Below are 13452 nucleotides of genomic sequence, written 5' to 3'. Positions count from 1 at the left end.
ATTGTCATGCTGAGCGCGATCCCCTGTGCTATGTTGCAATAAAGGCGTGAACCGTGCCAAAATAAATTTTAAAAATATGCAAACATTCACTCACACAATAATGCATGCACTTACACAGTCACAGACAGTCTGACATCCCCTCAGATGCATGCACCCATTCACAGACCCACTCAGAGACTCACACACCCAGTCCGACAACCACTCTGACAGTCACTCACCCACTCAGAGGCCCAGTCACAGACTCATGCACCCACTCACAGAACCACTCGTGCACTCAATAACAGACCCACTCATGCACTCACTCAAAGTCCCACTCAGACACCACACTCAGTCACAGACCACTTAGGGAGTCACACACCCACTCATACCCACTCACAGAGCACTAAGGCAGTCACTCAGTTCCACTCAGATACTCATAAACAAACTTGCAGACCCTCTCAGACACTCATGGACTCACATTATTACTTTCCAAGTCTTGGAAGAGGTTAAACGTTTCCCAACATAACCCCTGAGAACTAAGATCTGGAAGAGAAACCTGAAAAACATCGGCTCTAACCCTATTGCATCAACTTACTCAAACCTTCTATGTCCCCCGGAAGACCTAAACGATGTCCAGGGGCTGACCAATCACTACTTTCACTCCATGAACAACCTTCTAGATAACATAGCCCTGCTTCAACTGAAAAGAACTTCCACAAAAGACTCAGAACCTTGGTATGATGGGAGGCTAAATGAAGACAGACGATCTCTCAGATTAATTGAACGTCGTTGGAGAGCCGCACCCTCAGCTGACCACCTCAAGCTTCTAAGACTCGCCTGAAACTCTTATTTTAGAAAAATCTGAAAATCTAAAACCGACTGTTCAGGACTCAACTAGACCAAGCCAAGAACCGCCCCAAAAAGCTATTCGATCTTATCAAAACCCAAACCAAGAGCATACCCAGTCTCTCGAACGCATCCCTCTTAATCTACCCAATTGTGAAGAATTTACCTCCTTCTTCTCTTCTAAAACAGAATACATAAAATCATATCTACTCAAGGACCTCTTATCCATCTAAGACATGGATAAGAACTCATCTGTGCCCCTGGCTGGTGCACAAACTAACATCCTCCCAAAATTCAAACTCAAAAACAACGCAACTTGGTCCCACTTCAACACTTTCAGTTAAGATTCCATATTAAAGACGCTAACCTCTCTGAAACCCTCCAATCATTTCACAGACCTGCTCCCGGCTAATTACTTAAAAGACTTCAATCCCCTGTTATTACCTCTCTGGACCAAGACCTATTACTATTGTCAGATTTCTAACATACCTATGCCATCCAAACTCCTGGAGAAATGTGTTAACATGCAGCTGAACAGTCACATTGAACAATTCAACCTGCTTAACCAATTTCAATCAAGCTTCCGAGCAGGTCACAGGACTGAATCAACCATGACACATGTAATTGACGACGCTCTAAAAAACCTGGACCAAAATGAAGCTTGCTTCCTTATCCTACTCGACCTATCGTCAGCATTTGACACCGTCAAACACGACAACCTGCTTGAACTCCTGACAAACAGAATGGGAATGTCTGGTACTGTATTTAACTGGTTCGCCTCTTTCCTCCAAAACAGAGCCCAAAGATTCAAGGTCAACCAATCCCTGTCCAATCCCATGCCAGTCACATTAGGAGTTCCACAAGGCTCCTCCCTCTCACCAATCCTTTTCAACCTTTTTATGGAACCTCTTACCGAGCTTCTCAGCCTCGCCAAGATTCACTTCCATATGTATGCAGACGACACCCAAATCTACATCAAGATTCAATCACTTGACATCAAATCACTTAACTCCACACAACAAAAAACCCAAACATGGCTGGCCGAAAACCATTTGAAACTAAACTCCCTCAAAACGGAATTCCTCTTAATCGCTCCCCCTAACAAAACTCCCACTATCCTGGATTGGCTGAAGCACTTAACAGCTCTCAAAGGACAACCTCCCATCGTCGACTCAGCGAATTCGCTAGGGATAATGCTTGACAGCAACTTAAAGATGCAGAAGCATATCAGCGCTTCCATAAAAGGAGCCAACCCATTCTGACAGCTTTTGATTTCAAACAAGCAGTTCAAGCCCTAGTAATACCTATAGTGGAATATGGGGCGGTAACCTAATGCGGCCTCCCAAAGTCATCGACAGACCCACTAAGAGCCACTATCAACTCAGCTGTGGGACTCATCACAGGTTCAAAGAGAAACTCTCACATATCCCCTGACCTGAGAACCCTCAACTGGCTACCATTTGAAGCTAGAATTCATCTTAAAATCACTTGTATGACGCACAAGCCCTACAACACAATCCCCCACACAACCTAGCTCAGAAACTTTAGCTCTCTGCGGGCAGCAGAGCCTCCAGGATTGCAAGACACTTCTTCTAAAACAACAACAATTTGCCAAGAAAAAAACCTATATCCGTTCATTATCTGGTATGGCTCCTAGGATCTGGAACGCTTTGCCCACTGAAACAAGAACAAACCCGTCCTCTGCCTCCTTCAAAAAAGAAGTGAAAGCGATCCTCATGACTAAATTCACGTGAACTCTGTCCTTTTAGCTAGCTTTACTGTATATTATAACTATCTATGTCTTTGTGCTCCATAGTTGTCATTTTGTTTTTCGTGCTAGCTTATGTGTACATGTATAAGCTATGTATAGCTGTTTCACCTATATTTTGGTTTGCTACATCTTGTTTGCTACATTTGACTTGTAAAGCGCTCTGATATTCACAAGGGAATAGTTCTCGCTATATAAAACCCTCAAAATAAAAATAAAAAAGAAACATACCCACTCAGAGACTCATGCACCCATTCACAGATCAACTCAGTCATGCAATAAGTCACACACTCACTCAGAGACTCATGAACCCACTCACAGTCAATTACAGACTTATGCACCTAGTCACAGACGCATACCCACTCAGACAGTAATACACCCACTCACAGACTCACTTATGCCTCTAGTCGAACACCTATTCAGACTACTAAACTCACTCACAAACTCACTGAGACTCATGCACCCACTCACAGACTTACTCAGTCTCATGATCCCACTCACTGACCCACTGAGACATTAACACACTCACTCACAGACCCACTGAGAGAATCTCACACCCACTCACACTCACTTAGACACTTACACACAGTCACACACCTATATAGATACTAACCCACCCACACACTGTCCTACTCAGATATTCATTCACACTCACTCATATACCCACTTACACACCCACTAAGATACTTATCTACCTACTCAGACTGAGAAAGTGATAAACAACTAATAACATTTTAAAAATATTTTTCCTCTATAGTAACTTTTTAGGACTTTATCAGTAGACCACTTCCCTTAAACTATTTATTTATTTATTTATTTTTAACATTTCTTAAGCGCGAACAATTGCCCGCAGGCATCTCGGCGCTGTAATGTCAACAGCTCTCCTGAGATAAGCAGTGGGTTCTAAAGGTTAAACAGCCACGTTTTCAACTTCTTTCGGAAAACAAGCAGGTTAGGACTAGATCTGATGGATTGAGGAAGTGTGTTCCATAGCCTTGGAGCCGCAACCTATACATTTAAAGTGTCTATATATGTATTTTACAGTGCTACAAGTATATCAGGTTCACATACCCAGCGCAACTGATTGTGACCGGTACGGACTCTTAATTTTTTACCAATAAAAGAGTAAAAGTTTAACCAACATATTATTATGCACACCTCACATCCATCCATCTTTTGCCAAGATGATGGCCATCGTAGCAAAACACTCACCACAAATAAAACGTGCACTCTGTTGTTAAAGGTACAGGTGGAATTCCATTGTGCCCAACTAACTGAAACACATACTAACACACTCACGAAACCATTAAAGTTTAAAAACCTTAATAAACTGCTGTAAAAAACAAATGTTACAAGACCGTTATACTTAGGCATAACATCAAAAACATTAGAAATTAATTAAAAAACAAAAGTTACAACCACACCATAGATAGGAAATGTAATTTAAAAAACCTTCGAAATTCAAAATAACAGAGGTTAAGGGATGTTATAGTTAGAAATAGAATTAAAAAAAACCTTAGAAATTCACTGAAAAAAACAAAGGTTACAGGGACGTTATAGTTAGGCTCATATTTCACTTTTTTGAGAACATCTATGGGTCTGTTGGTTTGGGGGTGGCTGTGTGTTTGGAAGTATGAGAGGTTGTATGAGTGGGTGTGTAAGTGGATCTGTGGATGGTGTCATCAGTGATGTCACTGACCAGGTCATGAGTGATGTAATATGTGAGGTCATAATCAGTGCATTTCGGGGGCGTAAGGTATAGTTAGCTCAGGAAACTTTAACTGCTGAATTTCTCTGGTTTTGTACGAGTGAAATCTGAGCCTAAATTTAGCGTCCTGGTAACCTTTGCTTTATATACACATACAAACACACATATATATACACACACATTTGCATTATCGGTCAAACCCACTGGAGGGATATACATGTTTGTTCTTGGCGAAAAGTGTGAGTGGCCTACAGTGATTGGATGGTGCAAATTAACCCGTGATCAAGGACAGTGGTTGTCTGAAACGTGTTAGGTAATAATGAAGTATCGCAGATGCATTTGCCGGTTTTTGCCACAAGAAAATAGCTTGCTAGGGAGTGCGGCTTTGCTCTCGGACACACATGAAAATACACACACACACACATATATATATATATATATACACACATACATACACACACACACACACACACAATACAGTATATTTCAATACCATAGAGATTTCAAGCAAACCGTATAGAAATGTTTACAGAACACCGTAGGCAAAAAGGATGAGAAATAAAATAAAGCGGTTGACAATCCTTGCAAAACATATGGCAAGTTTGTAAATGGCTTTACCTCATGAGCATGTTTTGAAAAAGAATCGGCACTAGCTAGCATGGCTGCAGTCCTTTCGTCCAGTTCACCTAATTTTTGTCCTCTTTCGTCAAGAGCTATCCTGGCTCGTGCAAGCTCTCCAACTACACCAGATGCTGCTCCTTTGACTCCTTCAATACCACCTGGTCCTGGGATATGCTGAGCAAGACTTCTTGATGGCTTTCCAGCTGCCAGTTCTCCAACTGATATAATAAGTGAGCACAAAAAGAGAATTAAAGAATTACAAAATATTTCTAACCAAAAGCATATATTCACCATCACTACAGCGAACCACGCATCTGAACGCAACATATTTTTTCTTTTAGGACACACGTTACATAGTAGATTCAGCAAATTCCACACAAGATCATTATATCCCAAGCCTCTGGCGTCTAATAGTAAGACATAGAATATTGGCATTTGTGTGTTACTAAACTATAATATATACAGTTAACCTTTAATTCACCTTTCTCATTTAAATATGCTTATCATAAATTTTACACTACCACATAAATTACCACTGACTGAAAGGCATTTACTGTATTCGATTGCCCGGGTCTTACCCATACTCAGAATATACATTTTCAAAGGTCTCCATGTTAGTGAGTCTTAAGGTTCAGTGCATTCAACAAGAAATATGTAATGGTATTATAACATCAAACAAATAATTATATGATAACCATTGATCATATTTCATTTGGCTAAGGAATCATATCCACAAAAGTCATACTATGGCAATGGTTGCATGTGATTTAATGTAACATTTTTCTCATAACTAGCTTCTCATTTTATTGTGAACATTTCTATCCTCCTTTCTTTTTAAAATCATTTTCACAGGGTAGAGACTCTTTCCTCTAAAATGTTTTGAAAAATGTCTATTTTCTTGAACTAGCCATGATATTTACCATCCCCCCACCCACCTGATATTATGTATTGTTTCCTTTCCTTATCTAGGACGTTTAAATATTTCCTGTTTTCTTTTATATATTAAGTGTGGAAACATATTTAAAGTAACAGTTTAGTATGTTGAACTTTGTCAGTTTAACTGACATTCCTGAGGAAGGCATCAGAGGAAGTAGTGAATCAAAAAAGCATTATTTTTGTTCAGGTCAGTGTATCACAGGATTGTAAGGGTAACTTTTGCTGCTTCAAATCTTCTGCAAGATAAAACCGCTTTTTTAAGAAAATATTTACAGATATGTTTAATTTTGCTGATCTGATATTTTAGAAATCAATGACAAATACAGAAATCCAATCAAAAAGAGACCCTTTCTGGAAGTGAAGACCCAAATAATGCAAAGAGAATAACTAACAATCAAACAAAAATGAACACACATTGTTCTAGAAAAATCTGCATTTCTCAGTGATTGTGAGGACGTTCGGAATGCTTGTGAATGGTGATACTTGAGAATGCTGGCCATTGTAAATCTGTGTGACTGGCAAATGGATCCCCAACGCTGATCCTAGCACTATTCTCATTCAATATGGCAGGCGAACAGCACAACCATTACAATTTAAGCTAATAACACAAACATGGCAGTTAAAATGTTCTACTTAAACATATCTACAATAGAAAACCAATATTTTCTATATTTATACTGATATTTGCAGGCGTTATAGTTTTTTCCACTGTTAAGCATTTACAGTTGCAGTTTTACTGCATTTCCAAATTTAAAATGTGAATAAATTATTCCTAATTAATTAATTTTCCTCTGAATTTAAAAGTATTTTGAGTAGTATTTTATTTTTAAATTTAACTGCCTTTCTATTTAAATACTTTCTTGAAATTTCCATACGAGTACATTTCCCTGAAATTTGAGTCAAATTGTGCTTTTTTGTTTTAGTTTATCAGCCGTTGTTTTCCCATTAAGGCATGTAATACACTGCCAACATTACAATTCCACGTTGTACAGTAATTTATTTTACACAAGCAGCTGGCCATCTCACAATGCTCTGCAGATGGGTGTGCAGATGAAGCAGCGTCAATGTTCAAAGGTTATGGGGATTCCAAGTCTCTCATTGCAACTCAAGTATTGTTGAACTATACCGGAAATGGGATGCACTATTTGTAAGGGTAAATCAGATGTGCAGGATGGATCCTAATAGAGGCAGACTGTATCCTGAAAAATTCCTTCATAAGTCTTTGATAGACCCATGAATTATAATGAACAGGCCAAAAAACACAAGTCAGTCTTAGGCATCTAACAGGTACTAAATGAATCAACGAGAGGGTATAGAATGATAGTGCAGTTGCACCGCAGCGCGTGGACACACTGGCCGAGTGTAACCATGCGCTTTATAAATGTGCCTATTATTATTATTAGCCTATGAGCCATGAGAAAGGCTGACAAAGATGATGCTTACCTGTGGTAATGCTCTTTCTGGTAGATACTCTAACCAAGCGCAGGTTTGTTACCTTAGAATACTCCCCAGACACTAGACTGGATCTGGAAAACTTTTCTCTAGCAATGCTCTGGTGCGCAGATGAAGGGAGTGACCCTTGACCCTGCCACCAGGTAGGTCGCCCCCTCAGCCGCCACATGGTCCTCCTGTGCCGCTGTCCCGCTGACGCCACCGCTGTACCCAGGATCGCTGCCTGAGCCCGTCCTGTGCTGTCCTCCTTGGTTCTCCTGAGTTAATCTACTTGCCTCTTGCTATTACATCATTGTCACTACTGTTGCCTTTTACTGTTGTTGCCTTTTACTGTTTTGCTCGTGTTTCCAACCCTCTTGACCTCTGTGCCCTCTCTCCCCCTGCCCCTTGTTTTTCTCTCTGGTTCACCCCCTCCCGCTCCCCCCTCGCGCTTCCCGCTGCTGCCTCCCCTTCAGCCCCGCCCCCCTGGTGCTCCATTCGCCGCCCCGCTCCCGCCTCCCAGCTGCTCCTCCCTCCCTCAGCCCCTTATATGGAGGAGGCGCAGCCCGTCCGGGCCTGGACCGCGCCAGAACCCCTGGCCCCCGCCGAAACTGGACGGAAGTACGACCCCACCACCCTACACGCACTTAACACAGGCCGACCAGCCGCCTGCTACCAAGCAACTCCGAAGCGCACCCACGGACCCTTCTCCTGCCAAACCTGCAAATTCACCTGCGTCCGAACCTACGTCCCACCACCCAGACCAGGCAAAAACAACAACCAACTCAAGTGCATCCTGCTCAACACCCGCTCCGTCCACATGCACGCCGTCGAACTCTGGGACCTCCTCGATACAACAGCACCAGACATCGCCTTCCTCACAGAAACCTGGATGAACGCCTCCTCAGCCCCCGACATCGCCATAGCCATCCCGGACGGCTACAAGATCACCCAAACCGGAGGAGGAATAGCCAACATATACAGGAACACCATTGACATCACGACCAACTCCGAAGATGCCCTCACTCCCGCCGAACACCTACACTTCCAGATCCACACCGACCCCAGGACCACCCTCAGAGGAACCCTCGTCTACAGAACCCGGGCCCACGCACACAATTCAGTGAAGCCATCGCCGACTTCATCAGCCCACATGCCCTCGCCTCATCAGACTACATCTCCTAGGGGACCTGAACTTCCACCTGGAGAGCAACAATGACAATGTGGTTCTGAAAATTCTGTACTCGAGAATAAATCTTCGTCGTAACATGACGAATTTAGTATCAAAAGACCGAGAATGACGAGTACACTATGTACAAGCATTTTCGGCATATTCGAGTGACGATTTCACCTCGAAATCGTCATTTTCGTTCGGATTCCTTGGCTTCCATTTTGTGTACGGCAGCCATTTTGTGGGTTGCCCTCACATAGGCTTCTAATACAACTAAATTCGATTCCAAAGGACACGTACACCTTAATTGACTTTTCACTGACCTGGGCAGGTTGAAACCATTGCCCCAGGCCGAACCTGTTTGGTCAGTTCCTCTCACCAACAAATGGTCTCTGTTACCAGATTCCTGAGAGCCTTGCTAGTTACTATGAACCATACACAACACTCAATGGGGTCGGTCATGGGAAATTCATATTAGGTAAGAAAAGGAGAAATTGCTCCTTTTTTAGGTGTCCCCTCACTCACCAGGGTTGCCCCACGGTGACATGCTTCATCATTGGGGCCATCCCAGTCCTCTACGGGCTGGGGCGTGCTACGACTTGCGGGTTACGTAGGAGCACTTTCAAAGACTATGTGTGATGCATGTGTAATTGTGGAGTGGACTATGTGATGTATCTAAAAATACCTGCCCAGTAGGTTTACAATAAACTTTATTCCTGCCTCTAGGTGGTAGTATTAAAAACGGGGTGGAAAAATAGGGCGCCCTAAACGTAATGTGTCAAGGTGTACCTATCAACTCCTATCGTCAACATGTTTCGTGCATACCCCAAGCCCTGTGTTCGCCACTCCTTAGCTCAGTGATGAGTTATTTTCAATAAGATAAGTTAATTTAAATTAAATTGCAGCAAGCTATAATAAGTGCATGCAGTAATACCTACGTATTTAATCCAAACACGTGGTTCATGTCATGGGACCTAAATTTGCCCCATGGATTCGGAGGGGTTCAGTATCCCAGTACAATTTGCTTCGAGGATACCTCCCTCTTTTAGGCACCTACTTGTGTCCCTCCGGCCATTTTGTGGGTTGCCCTCACATAGGCTTCTAATACAGCTAAATTCGATTCCAAAGGACACGTACACCTTAATTGACTTTTCTCTGACCTGGGCAGGTTGAAACCATTGCCCCAGGCCGAACCTGTTTGGTCAGTTCCTCTCCCAGTGGCCGAACAAGATAGCATCAAGGCACAACAGGCCATAACCCCTTTACATCGCACACACACCCTGCCGAATCTTGCTCACACCTGTCACTGCTCTTTTCTCTCTCACTTGCTTTATGATGGGGAGGTGCCCGTTTTTATTGGGGTCCATCGATATCTGATGAAATGTTGGGCCTTGCCGGGTAATTTGTTGTGGGCTGGACAAACTGAAATGTGGGCTTGTCATCATGACTCTGCTTTTCCTTTGTAGTGAAAATATGCGAATGGTATACTGTAAATCCAAGAATGTTTGCCTGAAGCACAATATTTTGTATAAAAAGAGAAGCCTGGTTTTGTAAGATTGAGCAGTCTCCTGAGAATATACATCCCGTGCTGTTGTACTTCTAGGACGCCTGTTACCTTGGTTGCAGCCCATAAAATCGATCCTTGACTTCACCTAGAAGACTCTGAGTTTCTGTGGTCTAAATCAGGAAAGTACTCGAGGTCTTTGGGTGTGTTCCCTGACACCACTGGGTTACCGGTTCGGTACCGGTTATGAAAAACCCAGTACCTCAGTTGGCGCCCAACGTGGGGCGATACCAACGGTACCGGTCCAGCCAGAGGTTCATGAGGAGCTTCGTGTGAAAATTCTGGAGGAAGGCCAACCACTTCATCGACCCCTGCATGTCGACGTGGTCCGAAAGTCTTTGCTGCGAGGTTCCCCGCTTCCGGACGGCTACAAAGGACTGCTGCCCTGGCTACCGCCCTGATTTGGACCCTTGAAGTTTGGTAGAGCAAAACGATAAGACGAGTCTTCTGGTGACGTCATCGATATCTCAGTTAAGTATAAGTGGAGCGTCTCCCAGTCCTTAGTTGGTCTTAGTTTGGGTATCCCCTTTTGGGATCATTTCTTTTTGGAACTTGCAAGTGCCAAAACCGAAGGACTCGTGTATTCACGAGAAATATCGTAATCGATAATCCTTTGAAGTTTGAAGCTAGACTAGAGAGCGAAGATGCCTGGTCTTAGCAGACTTGGAAATTTGTTTTGTCTTGGTTGTAATAATAGGGACTCCCGATTGGAGGACTCGTGTCCGGTTCCTCCGATTGGAACTCCAACTTATGAATTATATGTAAAACATGGCGTAGGTCCCATCACATATAATGAAGTGTGGATCAAATACACCAGAAAAGATGGTGTTTTAAAATGGCCCCAATATGGTAGCTTTGACAGGGAAATCTTAGACAATCTCGAAGTTAAACTTTTTAAGAAGAAAGCCCGGCCGGCGATGTTTGACTCTTTCCGCCTATGGTGTAAGGAAGCCAAACAGAAGGAAATTAAATTAGCGAAGAAAAATAAGAGAGAAAGGGGTATTTCGATAATGCAAGCTGCTATGCAGTTTAAAGACAATGAAGAAGAACAGATGAGTGAGCAGTTGCACAGGCAACGTAAAATGGTGATAGATAAATGCTATCCAGTTTTGCCGCCTCTTCAGCAAGATGCAGCAAAAGAGCTTGAAAAAGATCCGTTAATGGCGCATTTATTAAGTTCGCCACCCCCCTATGCGCAAAATGCCACGGCACTTCCGCAACCTTTAGTTGCGCAACCTGTGATTGCATTTCCTCCTGCTCCTCCACAGCACCCACCAGCTGTTCTTCAGCTGGCTCCTGCTCCTTCAGTGCAGCCTCCTCAAGGCCCACCGATCACATCTGCTTCACCTGTGCTTTCTACGACTTTGCCTAGTGCACCTTCTATTTCTCCTAATGCTCCCTCTGCTATTGCCTCTGCTCCTGCCTTATCTCACCCTGTTTTTCTGCCCGTTCTTCCGTCAGTTTCTCCTTCGGTTCGACAGAGAATGGCCAACACTGTTACTAATCTTCTCTCCCCCTTCTTCGGGTCGCCTAATATGACCCCTAACACGGAACGAAGACAGTTGCGGAGTCAACTGCCTGACTATCGAGAGAGAGATTTACTGAATCATTTAGGGCATAAATGGGTTATCGACGCTGTAAGGTATGATGTAGAGTCTGTCATGGAAGTCTTCCGTCAATGGGAAGCACCGAAGCAGAGATATGTTTTTGAACAAATGTGTGTTTTTCTCTGTGAAGATTTGGAAGACATTGATCTTGAATACAACCCGCCCGAGTTGTGTCGTGTGCGGTTCGAGTTCGCAGAGGGCATGATCGTAGGTCCCGATGTCGAGAGAGCGGTTGAGACATTGTTGTCGTATCGGAGTAAGGGGGAACTTCTCGATCACTTTTTGAGCGTGACGCATCCGGTAGGAAACAGGCGCGACAGTACCCCATGAGAGAAGTTCCTCCAGTATGGAAGGAAGAAGTAGCAGCTGGTCCTGGTAATGTTCCACCACTTGTGGCAGCACATTTCCAGCATGTGTGGGTACATGTTCCTTGGAAGCGAGCTGAAGTTTTGGCCCTTAAACAGACATTGCCTGATCCCCGTAAAAATCCCGCAGGGTATTACAAAGAGTTGTCACAAACTGCTGGGTCATGTATCATGAATTTAGCAGACATAGACATGTTGTTTGGGAACGTTGTTCCACAGCCTTTGTGGGGAAAGATTCGTCATGCAGATCATGATCAGGAGTTAGGTGACTGTGGGAGGTCAGGCTTGATAAACAGGCGTGGAGGCTTAAGTACAGGTTTAAAGGTAGGTTTATTATCAAAAATAGTAGTTGTAGGTTGTTGAGTTATAGTTGTTGGTTGTTTTTCTTCTTCGTCTGATGTTTCCCTTGAACTGGAATGATCTGACGAGGATAAAGGTGTCCTGCTTTCAGGTTGTCCTGGACCGTGGTGTTCTCCCCGGAGGCTCATAGGAGGATAAAGAAATGAAAGGAGCCGTCAGAATGATATATGGCACTAGTTTAGATGTGTAGTTCCATCACCACACCTTGGTGCACTACGTTTGTTGAGGTGCCTCGAGGATAGTCCCACAGCCAAAGTAAAGTAAGGTAGGTTTAAGGTAAGGAAGAGGTGAAACGGAAAATGTATCTCTAAAGGCTTTTAACTTAGGTTCGTTCAGTTCCTAATTGGAAAAGAAAGGGTGCGCATTCACAGTCGTTTCGGGGTTTTAACTATGGCAGGTGCGCATTCACAGTCGTTTCGGGGTTTTAACTATGGCAGCTTATGTAGTCACAAAAGGATTTTAACCTACTTCCCCTGTTATACGCTATGGCCACCCACTCTATTCCACCCTCTCCCACCTATTCCCAAGACCCAAGCACTAACCTGGCTCCGCCGTAACTCTCCTGAGTCACGGCCGCTCCCCAGCCACCTCCGGACACCACCAATCCTCAGACCAGGTTTCTTCACCGTCTTCGGCAGTCTCCGATGTCCAGGGCTTCTCGGGTCCCGCGTCTTCTGTTCCTAGGTCGGGTCCCGCGTCTTCCGGCTTGGAACCGGGTCCCACGTCTTCTTTCCTCTGGTCGGGTCCCGCGTCTTCCTGCTTGGAACCGGGTCCCGCGTCTTCTTTCCTCTGGTCGGGTCCCGCGTCTTCCTGCTTGGAACCGGGTCCCGCGTCTTCTTGCCGAGATGACTCCCTTCCGCCTTCTCTCTCATCACGGTCCGTCCACTCCCCTGTTATTGGTCCCGGGGAACCACTTCCGGTTCTCGAAGGCGGGACTTCCGGGTTGTAGTCCCGATCACGTCCCTGCGGAGACAGAGGAGAGGAATCTGGGTCTCGTAGTCGCGGAGATCGGTAGGGCTGTTCGTCTTGCACAGTCATTTTCTCACATCCCCTTTCCCTTGCTGTCTTTCTTCTAGGGGGTGGTGTTTCTTGTGGA

General features: G+C 44.1%; 1 protein-coding gene across 17 annotated transcripts in view; it reads right to left on the bottom strand.

The window, feature by feature from the left end:
* The window catches only part of STXBP5 (syntaxin binding protein 5), a 1512194-nt gene that overhangs the window by 37344 nt on the left and 1461398 nt on the right, over nucleotides 1-13452 (bottom strand). For all 17 annotated transcript variants that reach the window (XM_078649248.1, XM_078649254.1, XM_078649249.1 and 14 more), the window contains one exon: nucleotides 4920-5140. In XM_078649248.1, coding sequence (XP_078505374.1) covers nucleotides 4920-5140 — 221 coding nt within the window. The remainder of the gene's footprint in view (nucleotides 1-4919; nucleotides 5141-13452) is intronic.

The sequence above is a fragment of the Lissotriton helveticus genome, chromosome 6 (genome assembly GCF_964261635.1).
Source record: "Lissotriton helveticus chromosome 6, aLisHel1.1, whole genome shotgun sequence".
NCBI classification, from domain to species: domain Eukaryota; kingdom Metazoa; phylum Chordata; class Amphibia; order Caudata; family Salamandridae; genus Lissotriton; species Lissotriton helveticus.
The sequence above is the reverse complement of the archived record's forward strand: the minus strand, read 5'-3'. Positions and strand labels throughout refer to the sequence as shown.